The 22579-nt window shown below is 41.5% G+C and overlaps 1 protein-coding gene across 1 annotated transcript in view; it reads left to right on the plus strand.

Annotated features, from left to right (window-relative positions):
• Window positions 1–21718, plus strand: part of LOC118836178 (zinc finger protein 665-like) — a 91927-nt gene extending 70209 nt beyond the window's left edge. Inside the window, exons 7-11 of the mRNA XM_036743539.1 lie at window positions 16931–16938; window positions 17337–17463; window positions 20817–20980; window positions 21122–21397; window positions 21500–21718. Coding sequence (XP_036599434.1) covers window positions 16931–16938; window positions 17337–17463; window positions 20817–20980; window positions 21122–21397; window positions 21500–21718 — 794 coding nt within the window. The remainder of the gene's footprint in view (window positions 1–16930; window positions 16939–17336; window positions 17464–20816; window positions 20981–21121; window positions 21398–21499) is intronic.
• Window positions 21719–22579: the final 861 nt, after the last annotated feature.

A 22579-nucleotide genomic window follows, 5' to 3' on the forward strand; every position in this document is an offset into this window, starting at 1 on the left:
GAGTCAGGAGGATCTGAGTCCAAAACCTGCCTCAGACACTTGACACACTTATGCTAGCTGCGTTACCTTGGGCAAGTGACTTAACCCCAATTGCCCTGCCCTCCCTGCTCCAAAAAAAAAGGCTTTGATTAAAAAAAGAGAGGGAGAGAATTCAAAAGGTTCAGCTTTTCCAGACTCTTTACTGAAGTATCTATAGAATTTTTCTTAGGAGAGGTTTCTATTTGTTTTTTATAAGGTTTTTTCTTCTCCATTGGTGTGGAGGCTAACTTTCCTAGTAAAACATTTCCCATCCCCCAGCAATATGGAGGATAACTTCTCTGATGAAAGTCTCTTTAGAAACCTTTTCTTCCCCACTAGTGTAGAGGATAACTTAATAAAAATAAAAAGTTTTTTTCTTCTCCAAAGTGGAGGCTTACCTTAAACATGAAAGAATCTTACAAATTTGCACTTAACAATCTCCTATGAGTAATAAAAAATTTGTTCATTTTGCTAGTTTCCTCAATATAGAGGCTTACCTTAACTCAAAAAAGGTATGATTCAGGACTGAATAGAGTCCAGACCCTCCAAATGTTCCTCCTAGAAGTCCCCTGGTGACCAGAGAGCCCCCAGGGAAATTCCTAGGAAAGGGCCACCAATGGAAGTCAACCTCTCAGGTCCCATCTGGGGATGCCAATTGTTGGTGACACATGCCAGATGGAGGACTGCATCATTGTGTTGGATGCCACAGTCCTCCAAAATCTGGGACACAAACTTCAGGGAAAAACCATTTAATACTAATGGTCGACTGATTACCCTCAAATCAGGTCAACTAATCCCTTAGTCATTAGTGACCCAGACCAGAGACCAGAGTTTACAGAATATTCTTATTGGCAAAAAATGAGAAACATCAGAAATGAAGCTGATTGGTTGGGGGTATTTTGAGACTTTGTATTGTCATCGTGGAAAGCTATCTTGCATCAAGAACAGGAAACTTCCACAAGGATGGGGACGTTTGATGAGTGAGCAACACCCAGGGCATGAAGGCCCTTTTACCTATAAGTTACAGCTTTGCTTTTAGTAGAAATGAGGAGCTAGGCTCCACTGGAGCTGTTTAAAAAGTGAAGTTAGCTAATAGGCAGATTGGCTGGAGCCAACATCCTGTCAGCCTCTGCTGAATCTCATACAAAGTTCTTAACCTACAAGGATTTATGTGAACTAAACAACTAATCCTTCTCTCTCTCTCTCTCTCTCTCTCTCTCTCTCTCTCTCTCTGTCTGTCTATGTCTTTCTGCATAATTAACAAGTGTGACTAAAAATAAATGATTAGAAAAAAAATAAAATAAATGATTAGCAATTGAGTAGTTTATAATGGAATAATTTATCAATAATTTACCAATAAAATAATTGAATGAGTAACTGGAAGAATAGAGGTGCTCTTGACAGGGAAGGGATGACTTGGGGGAATAAGATAAGTCCCATTTTGTACATGCTGTATTTGAGCTGCCTAAGGGTCATCCAGTTCCCATGTCCAGTGGGCAGTTGGTGATGTGGAGCTAGAACTGAGGCCAGAGCCAGGGGCTATACATTTAGCTTGGAAGTCATCTGCATAAAAGGGATCATTGAATCCATGAGATCAGAAGAGACCATTGAGAGCATGTGGAAAGAGTAGCCTTCTTTGGGGGCCTCCTCAGTTAGGAGGTTGGAGATGGTTGATGATCTAGCCAAATAGAGCCAGAGAGGTAGGAAGCCTGTCAGGAGTAAGGTCAGAGAACCATGAGAAGTAAGAGAAATTCAAAAGGGGAAGGGGGTTGGGCTGGCTAGCAGTGTCAAAAAAGGGAAATATTCTGTTTTCTGATCCATGTTCTCCCACCTTCCTCAATCAGAGGCACCAGAATTTCCCTCCAAGAACCTAGAACTATGTGAAGTTTTTGTTCATAAAGAGCCTTATGCCATTTTGGGAGATTTGCCCCCAAAGGAGTGAGTTCCTCATTCTTGATGGTTCTCCAATCTCCCTCATCACCATGACTTCTTCCATCTTTCCCTTACCCCCCACCCCATGTTTTTCTGCATTCAGCTCCTGGCCATCATGAGAATAAATTATAATCTCCCCTCTTGAGCTACCATCAGCCTCCATCCAGCCTTTCTCTCCAGTGTTATGCTCCAGCCACATTGGCCTACTCACTCTTCCCCTTCAATGATGGTTGATCTTTATGCTGGGTACCTTAACACAAGCTATCCCTTGTGCCCATGGAGCTTCCTGCCTTCCCTTCTGCCTCTCAGAATCCCTAGCTCCCTTCTATACTCAGTTCAGATGCTGCTTCTGTTGAGAGGCCTTTCATGATTTCCCCTTATTGCTCCCCACCCTAACCCAATGACTTTACATAAGTGTTCTGTTTACCTTTCTGTATGTGCTGCATCTGCCAGGTTGGATGTGAGCTCCTCAAGGGAGAAATAATTCCACTTTTGCCCTTGTGTCCCTGGCACCAGAATGATGACTTTCACCATGGGGGGATGGAAGGGGCCAATACCTGTGATTCATCGGTATAGGGAACTTCCTTGCATGTTAGCTCTTTCCCTTGCTACAAATAAGCAACTTGGATATCACTTAGGGGGTTAACGAGTCTTGGAACACCATCATGAAGAAACTTGGCCACATACAGCTAACTTGTGTCTGATCAGTACTTGAACCAGAGTTCTCCAAGATGACCCTTCTATCCACTACACTACAATGTCCTTTACCTCAGACAAAAGAGGTGCTCATTACAGTCAGCAAACTGAATTCTCTCTCATCTACTTGAGAGCCCCAGCTACTGAGGTCACTAAGTCCTTCAGTGTCAGCTGCAAGATTGGTTACTGTCTTGTTCTCAAAGACGGCAAAAATGAAATCACTATGTCAGAGTCAACTTACAGTACATCAGACTGTGACGGATCAGACCTGTATGAACTAGTAATGTTCTACCACAGGTCGGGCACAAATAATCCATGTGAATATTTGGGGTGGATTCTCTAAATTTGCATGTCTCATGTTTCTTCTTTTGAGCTACTTTACTTCAATTCTGCTTTGCATAGCACCTTCTCTGATGTGGGCATGCCTTGCTGGGTGGTCCTATGCCAGTGTCTCCCAAGTCACACAGTCAATCCCAAAGTTCTTCAGAGAGACTTAGAGAGTGTCCTTGTGTTGCTTTTTTTTTGGAGGGGGGAAGGCAGTGCAATTGGGGTTAAGTGACTTGCCCAAGGTCACACATCTAGTAAGTATGTCAAGTGTGTGAGGCTGGATTTGAACTCAAGTCCTCCTGACTCCAGGGCCAGTGCTCTACTCACTGCATCACCGAGCTGCCCCATCCTTGGGTTGCTTTTTCTGACCACTATTTGAGCTCTTACCCTGTGTGAGTTCTCCATGACATAGTCTTTCAGGCAAGCATGCATTTGACATTTGAACAATGTGGCCAGCCCATCAGAATTGCACTCTGTGAAGTGGAGTTTGAATGTTTGACAGTATTGTTTGAGAAAGGACCTCAGTGTCTGGTACCTTATCCTGCCAGGTGGTCTTCAGAATCTTCCTAAGACACTTCAAACTGGAGCGATTCAGTTTCCTGGCATGGTGCTGGCAGACTGTCCAGGTTTCACAGACATATAACAATGAGGTCAGCACCACAGCTCTGTAGACCTTCAGTTTGGAAGTCAAGTCTAATACCTCTTCTTTTCACACTTTCCTTCAGAATCTCCCAAACATGGAGCTAGCTCTGGTAATGTGTGCATCAACCTCATTATCATGTGTAAATCCCTGGAAAGTATACTGCCAAAGTAAGTAAATTTATCCACAATATTAAAAAGTCCTCCATTTGCTGAATCCAAATATGGATGTTATGGCAGAGCACCTGTGTTTTACAGATATTTCATGACAGCATGCTTTTCCCAGTTTCTGGGTAACGAACAATGCTCTTGCACTTTCCCAGTCAGTGGAGTGAAACAAGGCTGTGTGTTTGCACCCATGCTTTTTAGTATGATGTTTTCAGTGATGTTGTCAGATGCCTTCAATGCAAATAGACCTGGCCTCAAGGTCAGCTATCTCACTGATAGTAAATTATTCAACTTGAAAAGGCTACAAGCCAAGAGTAAAGTAGAGGGAGAGTTGGTACATGATGTTTTGTTTGCTGATGATTATGCGCGCAGTGCAGCCTGTGAAGCTCACATGCAACAATGTGTGCATGGAATCACCTCATTGGAATATTGGCTGCAAAAATAATTCCCTCTTAAGAGGCCAAGTAAACAAAACTGCCTACATGAGAGAAGCAATCCAGGAACTTAACTGGATTAACTTAACCAACTTAATAGGCTTTGCAAAAAAAAAAAAAAAAGGAAATTATCTAAGCCAAAGGAAATAGGCCTAAAGTTCACTCTTCCTCACATCACTTTCACTTAGTAAATTCCAGTGGCTCCCCTAATACCTGTGAGCAATTATAGATCCCTCTGTTTCCTATTTCAAAGCTCTTCAGACCTAGTCCTGCTACCTCTCCAAGTTGGTTACCCACAGTTCTTCTTCATAGAGCACTGAACTGCCAAACTGGCCTTTTGGCTTCTCCTCCTTTGTGATTCTCCATCCCCAGACTTTGTTTTTATGCTGGCTGTTCTCATGGTTAGAATGCCATCCATCTCTTAGAATCCAGGAGTTCCCTTGAAAAGCCCTAAAAAAGCTCTTGATTCTCAACTGAGCAGTAAATCTTGCCACCAAGCCAAGTGGATTATATACTTATCTCTATATGTATGTATGTAAATATGTATACTTCTTTTGGCTTTATTTTTCATCCCCAAACTTTCCCTTTCCTCTCCACTTAAGGTGATATCCTGCTGGGTTCCAGTATGAGGAGGAGTGTTAATTCTATGCCCTATGGCCCCATTCCCCAGCATAGCCATAGAACCTCTCACTACCCACCACTCCCCATAGCAAGATAAGTCCCTGGAGGGTGGGGACTGTGTTTATTTTGTAAAAAAAAAAAAATATTATTGTCAAAAGAATTCTGTGGGGTATGGAGCTCTCCCCCAATACCAAGAGAAATCCTACCTTCTGTTCTTCTCCAGCCTTCCTAATTTCCTGCCATCCGTGTGTCCCAGAAACAACACTTCCTGCTTTCTACATGTCTCCCCCTCCCATTAGAACCTGAGTTTTGAGGGGCGAAGAGGGAAATAGTGGGACCTCCCCAGGGGATGGAGTTCAGTTGCTTAATCAGGTAACGGCCAAACCTCTGTTGTTTTTTCTTGTCCTTCATTCTCAAAGAGGACCGTGACTTCAGGGTGGTGAAGCCAAGACCTGAGAGGGAATAGGATTTAAGTGAGAAAGGCTGTGCCAAGTCACCAGCCTCACTTTCTCCTCCTGAGACAACTGGGGCTAGTGGCCAGGTAGAGATCAGGAGACGGCCCAGGATGCAGTTGGCCTTTTCAAGATTAAGTGTTTAGCAGGTCTCATTTTAACTGAGGCAGTGTCCGTTGTCAACCTGAAAGTTTGGTTAAAGGAGGCCAACAGGCTAGGTGATATATAATTCATATCGTTTATTCCCTTAAAGCTAGCAGATACATGATCATGGAGTCAGAAGGAAACTTCTGATTGACTGAAAGAAGAAAGGCAAGGTTTAAGTAACAATCCCAACTCCAGTTTGTAGTCTCCATACCATAAGAAAGGAAGTTCTTAGTTGAATGAGTCAATTGACAAGATAGCGTCACTTAGAGATTGTGATCCCAAGATGCAAATGTCCCCAGAATAGCAAGATAAGAGAAATCCCATTGTTCTGGCTGCAGACATCCTGTCACTAACAGGAAGGATACCCTTGGTCAATCTTATCTGGTCTTTGAAGTTGCTGACACAGAAAGAGCATTTTTAGAGTAGAGCAAAAGCAGTTTGGATGATTAATTCAGGCTTTGGATGTTATTGGGGTTCAAATAATCTGAAAGGATTGTCACTATTCACTCACTAATAAGAAATGAGTCAGAGAATAGCCTCTTTATCTAGTCAAACAAATAAATAATAATTTTATAAAAAAACCTAGACCTAGAGGCAGATCTGAAGGTTTATATAAATGGGGAGAGAAAGTTTATAACATGACCTGTAACATAAGACTTGGGACCCAGGGGTCCTGATGTCCTGGCCTCAGCTCATCCTTGGGATCCAGCTGTCTTCCAGTGAGAGAAGATCTCTTGGGAAATAAAAACAAGACTGCAGGAAAGGCCCCCTCAGTGTTAGGATTGGGGTATGGAAGGTCAAGAATGAAGATGAGCCAAGGTGGCAAATGTGTTCAGTTTGGAGGAGAGTTAAGTAGGGGTGAGCAAATCTGGGCCCAGGCTGCAGAGAAGAAAGAGGGACCTGGCCGGGGGAGGGAATCAGGGGAGGGGAATGGCTGGGAGAAGCAGGAGGTATATGGGCTGGCCATATCCTTGTAAGGAAGAAGAAGAGTGTAGGGGCGGGTAGCTGGAAGATGGGGACATTCTGCAGAGAATTAGTGTCTTCCAGCAGGCTGAAGGAGGGATCGCGGGGGGAGGGGGGGGGAACAATGGGGGAAGGGAGCTCAGAGAAGACCAGCCTGGTAGGTGGTGGACCTGGTGGAATTCCCTCCCTGGGGGGAAGTTTGGAACCCTTGGAAGAGAGTAGGGGAGAAGAGGGTTCATTCTAGAAGATGCAGGGTAGGGCTGGGTGGGGCTTTTCTGATTATGAAGACACACCCAAGGCTGGTTGGCTAGAAGGAAAAATGCCAGGAGCTGAGATTTCTCTTCCTTCCTCCATGGAGCTTAGCTCTCTCTGCCTTCTGGGAGCCAGCTCTGCACATGCAGGTGACAGGTAGGTCTGAATGGGGCCCCTCCCCACACCCCACTTCTGCTATCTGCCCTTTCCATCCTGCCTCATCTTTCCCCTCTGGCCTCTTGGTGACTATCCTCTAGGCTTCCCAGGAATAGGCCTCTCTCCAAGTCCTGCCTGGTTTGGGGAGGGGTGGCTTTCCAGGCTCCAGGTCACATCCCAAAGGTCCTAGGGTGCAATCTCCAGTTTTACCATTGGGTCACGGTGAGCTGACCTACATATCTCAGCCACAATATCAGGTGGAGGCAGAGCTCTGGGTCTGCGGTCATTGAGGGTTTGACTGATCTCATCCCATCTGGGATCCCAAGCCTCATCTGCCTTCTGGGTCTCAGTAGAAGGATGGGGGAGGGGCATGAGTTCCATGAGAAAGAGTTAGAGAGGGTGGCAAGTCCTCTTCCTGCCCAGACCAAGCTTACTTCCAAGCCTGACCCTCCCTGCTACCCTCCTCCTGAGGTGGAGTCTCTCCCTTGAGGACCAAGCAGGGCCTTTGTAACCATTCTGAAACTCAGCCTCTGTCATTCTTGGCAGGTTAGCATCCACCCTAGGAAGAGAAGGCAAACACTGACTTCCTCTTGCTGAGATTCTTCTCCCTCCCCAGGTCAGTTTGCAGAGATCAAAGCCTTTTCCCAGGAGAGATCCTAGAACCAGAGAGAATGGCCCCTGGCACCCAGAAACACACATCCCAGGTGAGTGCAGTCCATCCACAGACCTGACCAGCATCAGCACACCTAGAATCCAAGAAAGCTAAGGAAGCTTTAACCTGTTAGATGTAGGCTGTCCTTTGTAGTGCTGTCAGCAGAGCAGAAATTGTCCTCCTGGTTCTGCTCATTTCCTCCTGCCTCAGGCCACACAAGCCTTCCTGGGTCTCTCTGAGTCCCTCTCATTTGCCATTTCTGAGGTCAAGTCAATAAGCATTTAGAGAGTGGCCCCTCTGTGCCAAGAACTGTGCTAATCTAATGGAGATGCAAAGGAAATGGGGAGGGATCAGTCCTTACCCTCTAGGAGCTCACAATCCAATGGAGAGAGAACATGTATGCAGCTATGTCTAAACAAGCTCTATACAGCATGGATGGGAGGCATCCTGAGAGGGAAGGCTCTGGCAGTGAAAGGGTCAGGAAAAGGTTGTTTTCAGAAAGTGAGATTTTAGCTGAAATGTGAAGGAAACCAGGAGGCCTAGGTGAGGGGTGGGGTGGGGAGGACATTCCAAGCATGAGGCTCAACAGCCATTGGGAAGGCCCAGGGTCAGGATGGAGGGTGTTGGTCAAGGATCAGCCAGGAGGCCAGGGTCCCTGGGTCAGTGGGAAGAAAAGAACCAAGGTGTGAGAAGACTAGAGAGGAGTAAGAGGCTGGTCATATGGTATCTGGTATGTGCCATGAACCACTTAAATATTATTTTATTTAATCCTGTTCTCAGAATTGTCAGGGTCCTTGCTAGAGACAGCCAGAATAAGAGGACAGGTTACAGACAGACAGTAAACTGTGGTTCGTTCATCCGCTCAAGAGAATGTATGCCACACTCCCTGATGGACATGTGTGTCTCACAGTTCCACAGACGATATAGAGAGTCTCCTCCTGAGGTATATGACCCATCCTTTGGGTAGTATCCCTGAGTTCTTTTAGGCAGGCTTACAAAGAAGTTTTAGGTAAGATCAGGTTATGGGACGGAGAGAGGGAAAGGACCATTTTTACCCAAAGAAAAAAATGAGAATTTAAGAGTTAGAAAGGTCTGTTCCAAAGGTCCTTAGCATGGCTACTTAATCTAGTCCAAAGAAAAGGGAAGCTGCTTGATGAGTCAGATAGTTAATCAGCATTTGCTATGCCTTTTGTGCCTTCTTAGACAAAATAGTTTATGAGTTTCTCAAAGAGATGGGGGGAAGGAAGGTACTGAAGGGGACACTGAGGACATTGACCTAAGAACACCCAGTATAGCAGCCAATGGAGTTAATTATGTTTTCTCAAAAATTCACTTTTGAAAACCATTACCCACTTGCTCTTTGAAAACCTCAGTGGTCAGAGTTGGGTGACATGAGTGTGATTGTGCTTCCCAGACTTAAAGGAGGCAAGAGATTGGGAAGGGGGACATAAAGATGGCCATAGAGCAGCAGTAGGGAAAGAAGGATTGGGCCAATTGAGAAGTCTCCCCAATAAGGAGTGCAGGGCCCCTGGATGGCCTCTAGAAGGCTCAGTGAAGCAGGAATCACGACATGAAGGTGGCATCAAAGACCACTTATTCTTTGAAGGCTAGTCAATCAGAGTGCAGGTAAGCCATCTGACCCTTCTGATTTCCTGGTTCATACCTAACTGGCACCTGCAAGCCCAGTGCTGGATTTCTAGGATACCCTTATCTCAACCAAAGGGTTGGTTCCTCTAACCAGGGGGACCAGCAGGAGGAAGAGTTCAAGACAGAGTTGCCTAGAAGGGTAGGCCATGTGCAAAGCAGAAGAGGCCCCAAGGGCCTCAATGGGTCAAGCTCTTGATCCTCTCTGCATGGGTCCCGAGGCCCCAGGATCATCTTCTTCCTCCATTCAACACTCAGGGCAAGAAACTCAGGCCCCTGACTTCCTTTCTGCCCCTTTTCCTGGTCTCCATCAGCTGCAATACCATGGGAATGACCTCTCTTCTGGATTGACCTTGTCCACCAACTTCCAACCCAAGGCTCAAATTGTACCTGGGCCAAAATGCAAAAGACTATTTCTCCCTGAGAGCTCCTCCTCCCTCATCTGTCCATCTCCTCCCACTCTCCCTCCTTCATCCTACTGTGGGACTCAGACCCTTTTCCTTCTAAGTAGAAAGACTACCACTATAAAACTTTGACAGCAGATTAACCGAAAGGAGTGGGGCCTATATTTTGAGGTTCTGGCAGCAAATAGCTCTTTGGAAAATTGAGATTCTGTATGATAATACCATTTCAAATTGTAAATGCAGTTTTGATGGAATTGAGTTTGTCTTAAAATAAGTTGTAATGTGGTATTCTTTAAAGTCACATGTGTTGTGCTATTAAGATAATTGTGATGTTTGACCTCCGATATGGGGACCATACCTGAATGACAAATCCTCTCAAAATTTGGTATTGAGGCAACATGTCTAGGAATTGTAAGGATAAAAATGAAGAGCACGGCCAGATCAGAATGACTCTATCCTGGTATCTGAATTCAATTGGTCTAGAGTGTCAAATTGCTAAATGGATGAAGAGGTTTTCTATGCAAAATAATTCAGAAATGCATTGATTTGATTTGGCAAGAATTGGATTTTATGTTGTGATTTTAATGTTTCTTTTATTGTGATAGTTTTCTTAATTTGAAAAATATTTTCCTAGAGGCTGATCCAATTTTACCCTTAGGAAATTACCTCTTTTGATCTAGATGCAGTGAAATGACGAATTAAACTGTTAGAGTATGTGGTTACATTGTTTCAAAACTGTTATGACTGTAATTAGCCATATTTTGGTTTAAAATTAATAATAATAACTCTCTCTTGGGAAAAGTGCAAAGGAGCCTGTAAATTCTCCTTATCTGGAAAGTTCTTTGGGGACTTACTGGGTGGGTACCATGGGGCTTTCTTTTGGTCAAGGCCATAAAATTTTATCAGCCTTGTAAAGAAGTTGCCTAAAGAAAGCAATGAAGTCATTTTGCAAATTATAAATTTCTACCTGGAATATCACGTATGGAAGCTATATATTTGAGCCAACTTACCAACCTTGATTCAAAATGCTACCCCTTCCTTGAGTACAGTTGATAATACAGATCTTGGAATGCAGAAAATAAGAGAATGGCTCCAATCCCTATGATCCTGAGGATTCACTAGTGGTAATTCAGCAAGCATTGATTATGTGTCAGGCACTCTGCTAAGTGCTGGGGCTACAAAGCAAGGTGAGAGAGACCCTCCCTTCAAAGAGTTCCCTTTCCTGTGGGTTTAGTCAAGTCAACAAATCAATGAACTTTTATTAAGCATCTGGTAGGGTCGAAGCAACTTATAGGCTCTTGGGATTCCAAGAATGGAAAAAAAAATATGAAACAATTTGTAAATAATTACAAACACATACATATGCATACATAATAATTACAAATGCACACATACATAGATACACATATAGTCAGAAGCTAGGAGGTATAATGGTTACAGTTGTAGGCCTGGATTCAGTAAACCTGAGTTCAAATCTGACCTTAGACTGTTCTCAGAGAGTTGGTCCCCATTTTCTCTACTGTAAAATGGTGGCAGTAGGATCTACATAACAGAATTAGTGTTAGGACCAGATGAGATAATATTTTTAAAGCTCTCATGCTTGGCACATAGTAGGCACTTAAGAAGTGATTGTTTCCTTGTTTCCTACATGCAAAATATGTATACAGTAAATTTCAGGAAATCAACGGGAGAAAGTGGACCAAGAAAGGCTTCTTGTAGAAGATGGGTGATCAAGAGTGTTGAATGAAGGAAAGAGGTCAGTTAGGATGAGGACTGAGAAAAGATGGGCAGATTTAGCAATTAAAGAGTTCAGTAAGTTTGGAGAGAGCACTTTCAGGAGAATGAGGGTGAAAGCTAATTTGTAAAAGTAGGGGCAGGAAGGTGGCCCAGTGGATAGAGCACTGGGCTTGGATTCAGGAAGACTCATCTTCATGAGTTCAACTCTGGCCTCAGACTTTAGTTGTGTGATCCTGAACAAGTCTCCATTTCCTCAACTGTACAATGGCTGGACAAGGAAATGGCAAATCACTACGGTGTCTTTGCCAAGAAAACCCCACACGGGGTCAAGAAGAGACAAATATTACTGAAAAAACTGAATACCAACTAAGAAGTGAGTGTAAAATTGAAAGTTCAGACAGTGAGGAATGAAAAGTCCTAGAGACAGAGTTTCTTTGTAATTAGTACTCAACTTATTAATTCAGCTTGCAAAGAATAAAGACCATGGAGACCAACAAATGCTTAAATTTTGAAAACTGTCTCCTAACAGATAGAGATCAACCCTTATTTTTGAACAGTGGATAAGAGGGTGGTAGTATTAATGAGGAGGTGACCCAAAAGTCTTCAGCTCCTCCTGCTGAGAATATGGTTGATCTTGACACTCCACTTCCTCTAGCTATCTGGACCAAAGAATCCATCTCCACCCAGACCAGTTAGGTTGAACAGTGGGGGTGGGTGGGTTTTAAGGGCAGCAGCCTAAGTTTTTTTAGGGCCAGAATTCACCTAGATTAGATTCTCTTTACACTTTAATCAGAATAATTTGGGTGTGGTCCTGCCAAGATTAAAGAGAAAGTTCCTGGAAGGCTAGGCCCATCTCCTCATCAACCCTGTTCTTCAGAGACCTATTGGGACTGGTCTCTCAATGAGGGAGTAAAAAGAGGAAAAAACCCTGAATCCAGATATAATTAATTAGCTATTAACACTCATTTCTCTCAGACAGATTTTTCAATGAGTTTGGCTGAGAAAAGGAGATAAGATAGAAACATAGCTCAAGGGATTGTAAGGGTTTAGTGAAGGTTGTCTTAAAGACTAGGGAGACAGGTACATTTGAAGTCAGTAGGAAAGGACCGACTGATAGAGAAAGCTTAAAAATTTGAGTGAACTAAATAGGGGGGAATGATTGAGTATGCACATTGTTGGGGAAGACTGTGTGGGATCAAACGGCCATGGGACAAGGAGTCCCATTTTCTTGGAGAATGGAGGAAAGAAGCCATTGTAAGATTTATGAGGTTAAAGAAAAATGATGAGGTAAGGGAACCATATGTTTTTAGGGGTGCTTGAGACCCCAAAAGAATTTGGGTCCTATTTGCTTGAAGGAGGAATGATGAGGCTAGAGTCTCTGGGAACCCCCTTGAACTCTCCTTGGATCTTCCCACTTGATCTGGTCTTCACCTGAGGCCATCAGCCTTTCACTATCTAGGCCCAAATCTCTACCTAGCCTAGCCCTTATTGTCCTGCTGCTTTCCACCCTTGATCCCATCAAAATCCCACTCTCTTGGTTCCTGGAATCTTGACCTCTAGTCACCCCAGTCCCTTGGAGATCCTCCTTAGACTCCTCCTCAAGATCCTCCCTAAACCCCTCCTCTAGTCACCCCAGACTACTTGACCACCCCTCAATCTCTCCCACAGTCTTTCTGTATATTAGATCCACCTTGCCTCCATGAAGACGCCCAGATTCAATCTAGCTCAGTAGATTGAATCTGGCCTGCTTGTGAAAACAAGCATCACAAATGGTGAGATTTCTTAAGACAACCCAATATGTTGAATCTTTAATAAACTTTGTTTCCTTGGCTGAGAAGGCTTGAGTTGAATTCATTCAGCAGGACCTGGAGTGTCAGTATTTTGGGGTCTTGAGCACCCCTCAACCCCAAACCTCATCAAGATCACATGAAAAGGTTCTGAGAAGGAGAGAATGCAAGTGGGCACTCAATATGCATTTATTGAGTGCCACCTAGGTACTGGACACTGTACTTAGTGGTGGATGTGCAAAAAGAGGCATACAGCAGTGTCTGCCCTCAGGGAACTCTCACCTTGTAAGAGGGAGACGACAAGCACACAACTATGTACAAACAAGCTATAGATAGGTCAGTGGGATATAATGAAAAGAAGGAAGGCAACAGAATGAAGAGGAGCTGGCAAAGGCACTGTGTAAAGGCCTGGGGATTCAAATAGGAAAGAAGACTGTTCTATCCCCACAGAGTTTACACTTTCAAAGAGAAGAAAGCATACCAAAGGGATTTTAAGCAAAAGACACCAGATACAGGGACATGGTGGCAGAGTCAATGAGAAGTTGCAAAGGAGTGCACTAAGGTGCCAAGGAGGTGATGTGTAAGCTGACCCTCTCCTTATGTGGAGAGTTGGAAGTACTCTTAGTACTCATAGCTCACTCCATGGTGGGGAAGAGAGAATGTGGGAGGATGGGGAAGGAAAGAGATGTAGAAGAGCTTTTGATAAGAACAAGTTAAGGATTTAAAAGATGAGTTTTTTTTTCATTTTTTTATTTTATTTTAGTTTAGTTTAGTTTTCAACACTCAGTTCTACATAATTTCGAGTTTCAGATTTTCTTCCCTCTCTCCCCAAGATGGCATGGAATCCCATAAATTTCCACATATAACTTCGCATTGAATTAATTTACACACTAGTCAAGTTGTGGAGAAGAATTATGACCAATGGAAAGAATCATGAGAAAGAAGAAACAGAACAACAACAACAAAAAAAAACAACCCAAAAACAAAAACAAAAGAGGAAAAAAAAAAGGGGGGGGGAAAGGTAAGCATGAAGTATGCCTCAATCTGCATTCATACTTCATAGTTCTTTCTCTGGATGTAGATAGCATTCTCCATCATGAGTCCTTTGGAGTTGTCTTTGCACCTTGTGTTGCTGAGACAAGCAAAGTCTGTCAGGGTTAGTCCTCACAGAATCCATATATCTGTGGTTGTGTATAATGTTCTTCTAGCTCTGCTCCACTCACTCAGCATTATGTCGTGTAGGTTTTTCCAGGTTGTTATGAAGTCCGTATCATCTCCATTTCTTATAGCACAATAGTATTCCATTAGCTTCATATACCACAGCTTGTTCAGCCATTCCCCAATTGATGGGCATCCCTTTGATTTCCGATTCTTAGCTACCACAAAAAGAGCTGCTATAAATATTTTTGTACATATGGGTCCTTTTCCCACTTGTGTGATTTCTTTGGGATACAACCCTAGAAGTGGTGTTGCTGGTTCAAAGGGTATTAACATTTTTATAGTCCTTTGGGCATAGCTCCAAATTGCTCTCCAAAATGGCTGGATCAGTTCACAACTCCACCAGCAATGTAACAATGTTCCAATTTTCCCACATCCTCTCCAGCATTTATCATTTTCCTGTTTGTCATTTTAGCCAATCTGACAGGAGAGATGTGGTGTCTAAGAGTTGTTTTGATTTGCATTTCTCTAATCAGTAGTGATTTCAAGCATTTTTTCATATGCTTATAGATATCTTTAATTTCTTCCTCTGAAAACTGCCTGTTGATATCCTTTGATCATTTCTCAGTTGGGGAATGACTTGTATTCCTATATATTTGGCTCAGTTCCCTGTATATTTTAGAAGTGAGGCCTTTATCAGAGACACCAGTTGTAAAGATTTTCTCCCAATTTTCTGCTTCCCTCTTAATCTTTGTTGCATTGGCTTTTTTTGTGCAAAAACATTTCAATTTAACATAATCAAAATTATCCATTTTGCATTTTGTAGTGCTCTCTGTCTCTTGTTGAGTCATGAATTCTTTTCTTTTCCATAAATCTGATAGATAAACTATTCCTTGCTCTCCCAAATTGTTTATAGTATCAGCCATAATTCCTAAATCGTGAACCCATTTTGACTTTATTTTGGCATATTGTGTAAGATATTGGTCTATGCCCAATTTCTGCCCTACCATTTTCTAATTTTCCCAGCAGTTTTTATGAAATAGTGAATTCTTAGCCCAGAAGCTGGCCTCTTTGGGTTTATCAAAGAGTAGATTGCTATAGTCATTGACTTCTCCATCTAAAAGATGAATTATTAATCAATAAAAGGATGGGTTTCCAATATGGGGACTTATTTTCACATTTTGAATGAATACAATATAATTAAGAGTCATGAAAAAGAAAATTTTATAAATTCTTAGGATTCTAAAAAGTTAGGAAAAGCCTAATAAATTCTTTAATTATTTACTATTTCAATAATAGAGATAAAGAAAGCTAAAAGTGAAATATAAATTATAAATAGAACATTAATCAGATCTACCAAATAAGAAATCAAAATGAAAAAAAAGTGAAGAGATTTTTACTACCAGAAAGAGGATTTCTACAAAATAATAGAGAACTTCTGAAGAAGTAAATTATATCATTCTTCTGGCAATGGAAGAAAATGAAATGTAAAAACATGAAATATCCAGTGCATTGCCTAAATATGTATTCTGGTTGTAGCTGGTTGAAGAAATAGTTGACCTCTCCCAAGTATTTAAGGATTTTCAGGTAAGGCTACTCTCTTAGGTTATCTGCCTCTTGACTCATTCTTCTGAGTCCTGATCCCCAGTGTTCTAGAGTTCTAGCAGCATGTTAAAATAATTTATTTTTTCAGAAATAAACTGTCAATGCCTTCTGCATTAGCTCATTCTTTTTCTAGCTCAGCTGATAAAATATTACATTTTAAATGAAGGAAGGAATCTTCCCTTTCCCATATAGTTACTCTTATTTCTCTACAATTAAATATTAAAATGAATGAAAATATTCCATGAGCAGTTGAAAGCAAACATAAAGCTTAGGCATAAGATATTTTGAGTGATACATCATAACTAAAGCTCTCAGTGTAAGAATAAGAACTCTTCTTCTCTTGGCTGGAAACAGTCTCATACCACTGTGGGGATAAAAATTGTCCAACCTACAATAAGAGAAACTGAGGTAGAACTCTAAGCTAATGGCTCTTTATTAAAAGGTCCATGGTCCTTCAGATCTTCTTTATGATCTGAGATGTCCCCTTCTCCTAAGGCCTCCCTTTTTATAGGGTTTGATATGTAAACATTCAAGAGCAACTATACCACATACAAAATAATTCCATTAGTTGACATATGACGTATATGCTAAAATAAGGAAAACAACGTATCAGCAGAGTCACAAACTGGGCAAAGCAAGGAACATTTCCATTCACTAGGTGGTCATAAGATGTCACAAGATGGTCAAAAGATGGGTACCTACTCATGTTGGACAAGAGAATGGTCCCGAGGTACAAAAATAATTTGGTGTGTGTGTGGGTGGGGGTGGGGAGTCTTTCCATGTAGTTGAATCATCTCCATTGCACTGGGATTGGTTACCATGACAATGAAAAACAAGGGTAGAGGTATTCCATCCAGCTTTCCATGGTCACACAAGTAATCTTGTTCTGGGACCAAATATACAGAACTTATAATCATATCAAATTGATTAATAGTGATTAGGATAGAGCAGGGAGTCTTCAATGAATCAACTTTGTCACCACTCAGTTGAGGCCAGATTATGAGTAATATCTCTTTAGAATTCTTTTTATGCTTTCATCTAGTTAAGACCTTATTGCAGACTTTAAGGAAATTTACTAGATAATTTCTTTGTTCTTTCCTCAGTGATCACTGTTAATATTTCTTTTTTTTCTCCCCAGAATATACAGTAGCTATCAGATTCTCACAAATTCTTCATAGAATTTTCTTAACATATCATTTATGACCCTTCTGAAGGGGAGGAATTTCACATCATCTTGTCTCTTTTTCCTCCACAGATTCCATAGAACTCAAACCTTCTCCCTAATTCCCTTGGGAGAAGTATTGTACAGTAAAACATTTTCCAGCTTTTATTATTCCAAGATGATTCTCACTTCAAATAGAAAATGTTTTTCTCAAGGTTTCATGATTGGTTTCAACTGTTGGCTCTGACATTCATAAAGGTTATATAAGTTTTAGGTGAATTCCTTCTGTGCTTGAATTTTCTCCTCTTAGTTGATGAGGGTTGGACTAGATCAATCCTGGAGTCTCTTTCCACTCTAAATCATGTGACATTTGATGATTTAGGAGTTGGTGACATTCAAGGATGTGGTTGTGGACTTCACTAAGGAGGAGTGGAGCCTCTTGGACCATGCTCAGAAAGAGCTGTACATTGAGGTTGTGGTGGAGAATATCCAGAACCTGCTGTCCCTGGGTAAGGACCATTTCCTCTCTTTTCTTGGTGTTAATTATCAGGCTAAACAGCTTAAGTGGCAGAAAATGGATCTATACTCTAGTGCTTGTTAGTCTCAGAAACTTCATTGAGTACATCATTATCTGTTTGCACCAACTCTCCATTCATTTTGGTCTTGGCTTGTAGCCTTTTCAAGTTAATTTGCCATCAGTCAGGTAGCTGACCTTGCTGCCATGTTCATCCTTGGTCTTGGTGTCTGACAAAGTCACTGAAGATATTATGCTAAAAAGAATGGGAATGGATTCTGGGAAATCTCTGGAAAAAATCTCCCCCCCAAAAGTAAAGAAATTCCTAAAAGTGAATTTTGAGCAGCAGAAGTCCTCCTAAGACAATTTGACAGAACCTTGGGAAGGATCTGACCTCACCTTGTGTAAGTTTGGCCCAATTGAAGCATAAACACCTCCAGGCAGACTCTGCTGAACCAACAAACAGAAAGCTCTGGAGGCAGCTGGGTTTGCCTCAGCTTCTGTAGGTTTCACCTCAGTGACAGTGGGGGTAAGATGGGGTCAGACAGCTGAGGAGAAGACTTGAAAGACCCTTGGCTGTGGCAGGACACCAGGCCCAGTTGTGCTGACCAGATATGGTTCCATTCTGTGGCTGTGGCTGTGGCCAAGAAGGAGCAAACCCACACATGGTAAGTACTGTAGTAAAGGGGCAGTGGGTAGCAGAGTCCCTGGTTTTGTTTTCTGGGCAGAGGAGTCAACTGAGGCTTGTGGCTACAGACCATAAGAAGTAGGAACATTTACTATAACAGTGTGGCTGGGTGCCCTGTCCTTGAGGGAGAGGTAGAAAGGAGTGCACAAGGTCATCCCCCAGACAGTAAGAAGGACCTGATGCCTTGGGTGTCATCCCCTACAACCCAGGCCAAGAAACTGACAATAATAAGTGGCTTAAAATAAAATAAAAATGAATTAGTAAAGAAGGAAGATCCCAACCACAGCAAGCTACTATGAGAATAGAGATGATCTGGCTACATTCTCAGAGGAAGAAAATGAAGCTTAAAAAAGCTGCTTCCACCTTAAAGAGAAATGTCAAATGGTCACAAACTCAAAAAGAGTTCTTGGAAGAACTTTAAAAGGATTTCAAAAATCAGACAGAGACTGAGGACAAATTAGGGGGAGAAAATAAGACCAGTCCAAGAAAATCAAGACAATTATGAAAAGAAAATCAACTGATTAGACAAAGAGATACAAACACTTGAGGAAGAAAATAACTTCTTAACAACTAGAATTGGGCAAGAGAAAGTTGATGACATTATAAGAAACCAAAATATACTAAAAACCAAAAGAATTAAAAAATAAAAGAAAATGTGAAACATCTCATTAGAAAAACAAATGACATGGAGAATAGATTAGAGAGAAATAATACAAAGATTACTGGACAACCTGAAAGTTGCGATCCCAAAAAGAGTCTAAATACTGTTTCAAAATATTTTTGAATGTTTTTCAAATATTTCAAAAATTTGTGGAAAATTGCTCTTAAGTTCTAGAACAAGAGGGTAAAGTAGAGGTAGAAAACAGTCCACTATTCACCCCCAATGCAGAAGATATCCTAAGATGACAATTTACATGCATATTACAGACAAATTTCAAAACTCCCAGGTTAAGGAGAAAATATTAGAAGCAGCAAGAAAAAAAAACATTCAGATACTGTGGAGCTACAATCAAGATAACATAAGACCTAGCAGCTTCTACATTAAAAGGACATTGGGCTTGAGACATTATATTTCATAGGGTAAGGGAGCTGGGGTTGTGACCTGAAGTAATTTACCCAACAAAGCTGAGTATAATTCTGAAAGAAAAAAATGAATTAAAACAATCTTGAGATATCATTTTATGTCTAACCAATTGCCTAAAATGATATAAGGGTAAGGTGACAAATGTTGGAGGGAATGTGGAAAAAATGGGATCCTAATTATGGTTGGTAGAATTCTGAACTTATCTAAGCATTTGGAGAGCAATCTGGAATTATGCCCAAAGAGTTATTAAAACTGCCTATACCCTTTGACCAAGTAATATGACTAACCAAAGGTGATTGGGGGGAAAGGAAAAGAACAGATATGTTTTAAGATATATATAGCAGCTTTCTTTTTGGTGACAAAGAACAGGAAATTGCAGGGATACCCATTAATGGGGAATGGCTAAAGAGGGATTGAGTACAGTCTGAGGCAAATGCTCCATATCTTCAACAGTGATTGAGGATGGTCTCTTAAAAATGACATAGAAGTGTTCCCATCTCTCTAAGATCATGTCCTTATCACTAATTAATGTGGCTCAATCAGCACTGAGTAGTTGAGATGCACCATAGGTCTTTGGCCCATAAATAGCCTTCAGGGCATCATGAAAGCATATTGGATTGTAGCTATGTCATAGAACTGAATTTCATCTGTCTTCTTACTGAGCTAAGGATCCTGAATGTCTCTAAGCTTTGCTTCCACTTAGCTTTTGATGGAATTAAATACTGCCTTCTTAGAGATGGATAAAGTAAACTACTGGTAGGCCTGTAGAGTTCTCATTTTTTTTAGTATCTTCTGAATTTACCCATCATGTTCATCAAACCAATTTGGAATTAGACAAGTGTTCTGGCCCACATGAGTAAATGCTGTAAAACAAGTTTCTGAAAGCTGCCCACTCCTTTTCTACTCAAATATTGCAAACCATGTGTGGGCTCAGCTTTCCTTCCAAGTTAACCACAAAATGTTGTCCCATGGAGAGTCATTCTAATCTGTTGACATTAAGTCTGGTAGCCATCTTGCCATGTGGCTGCTGCTTTTGCTAAATGTGAATGTTTACCTTGGAGTGAATAAGTCTCTGATTGGTCCAGCACTCTAGTGCCCACCTCCTTTGTCACTCTCATACCTTGTCTGTCTTCTCCTTATAGTGACAAAGTCTGTTTAATCCCAGTGTTTGCTGCAGCAGTATATCCATGAAGTTTTGTTGTGTTTAGGTTGGTGATGAGAGGGTCCTAAGCCACAGAAGTCTTAACTAACCGTTGCTATTGAATATACTTATGTGTGTATATTTTTTTGTGTATGTATGTTTGATTGTTTGTTTTTTTTTCACATGCAGAGACCAGTTCCAAACTAAATGAAGTTACTAGAAAACAGGGAATTTTTGTGGAAGAATGTGGCCTGCAAAAGTTCATGAGTGATAGTCCTTGTGACTTCAAATTGAGAGAAATCCATGATTCTAATATCAGGTTTGATAAAAATCCAAAGAGTGACTGTGAATTTGATGAAATTGAAAAGAGGTTCAGACAGTCTTCAATCCTAAATCACTGTAAGAAAATGACCTCAAGGAATGACTGTGTTCCAGATAGTGAATATAAGAAATGCTTTACTGAACAGGCAGAGCATTTTCAGTCCCACAAGAAGCCTCCTGAAATGTCAGTGTATCCAGGTAATCAATGCGACATGGCTTTGAGCTGGAATTCAGAACTCATTAGACATCGGAAAAGTGATACTGGAGAAATGCTTTGTGTAAGTAATAAAGGTGGGAAGGCCTTGAGTCAGAACTTTAAGCTCATTACTCATCCTGATCAAATTCCCATTAGAAAGGAGCCTGATGAATATAGCGAATATGAATTAGCCTCAACCCATCACTCGTCTCTTCTTTGCCAGCCTATATTTGACCCGGGGAAGAAAAGATATACTTGTCTTCAGTGTGGGAAGGCCTTGGGTCTTCAGAAGAGTCATACTGGGGAGAAGTTTTATAAATGTCATGAATGTGGGAAGGCTATCTGCTACAGGTCATTCCTTATTGGCCATCAGAAAATCTACACTGGAGAGAAACCTTTTGAATGTAATCAATGTGGAAAAAGTTTCTCTAAGAAATATACTCTTCCTTTACATCAGAGGATCCACACTGGAGAAAAACCTTACCAGTGTAATCAATGTGTAAAAACTTTTAGACGCAGATTCCATCTTGTTAGACATCAAAGAATCCATACTGGAGAAAAACCTTATGAATGTAATCTATGTGGAAAGGCCTTCACACAGAGCTCCCATCTTGTTAGACATCACATAATTCACACTGGAGAAAAACCTTATGAATGTAATCTATGTGGAAAGGTTTTCACACTGAAGGATAATCTTGTTGCACATCAGAAAATCCACACTAGAGAGAAGGCTTATGGATGTAATCAATGTGGAAAGACTTTTCAATTCAGCTCCAGTCTTGCTTTACATAAGGGAATTCACACTGGGAAGAAGCCCTAGGTATGTAATTAATGCAGAAAAGGTTTCAGAGGGAGCTCCAATATTGCTGAAGATCAAACAGTCCACACTGAGGAGAAACATTATGACTGTAATCAATGTGGAATGGTTTCGCACTCAGCTCCAATCTTGGTAAACATCAGAGAATGCATACTCTAAACAAACCTTGTGAGTGTCATCAAGGTGACAGAGCATTTAGTTACCACTGAGCTTATTTAACAGAAACAGTTCCACACTGGAGAAGTGATAAAGCCTTCAGGCAACAATCATCTCCTCTTTCCATCTCAGAATTCATTTGAGATGGAATTCTGATCATTGTTATGAAGAAGGAAAGGCATCCCTCTGGACTCAGTGTGGGAAGGCTTTCAGCTAGGAATCATCTCTTACTTTCTATCAGAGGATTCACTGTAGAGAGAAAGCTCACAAATGGGCTGATGGAGGTTATGTGTTTCTCCGGAGGAGGGTGATCAGTATACAACCTTGTTCCTACGGGAATGAAGGTAGATAAAGGCAATGGAAGTGGGAAGAGCTTCCCTTAGAGCTCCTACTTGACTGTACTTTGAAGAAATCATGCTGGAGACAAAGCTTTGGGATCTAATTACCAAGGGAAGGCCTCCTACTGCAGCACAGACTTCATTAGACCTCCCACCAAAAGAGACCTCATTAAACATCCCCAAATTCTATAATGTGTATAAAACCCTGTACATGTAGTGACTTTTGTCTCAAATCCTAATGTTTATCATCCCTCCTCAATACTTCATGGTGTTCATAGACTAATTTTTCAGCCTTTCCCCAATTAATTGGTACTCACTTTGTTCCCTGTTTGCTGGCACAAAAAGTCCTTTAACTGTTTTGGTACCTGTT

This window comes from Trichosurus vulpecula, chromosome 2 (genome assembly GCF_011100635.1).
Source record: "Trichosurus vulpecula isolate mTriVul1 chromosome 2, mTriVul1.pri, whole genome shotgun sequence".
Taxonomy (NCBI): Eukaryota; Metazoa; Chordata; class Mammalia; order Diprotodontia; family Phalangeridae; genus Trichosurus; species Trichosurus vulpecula.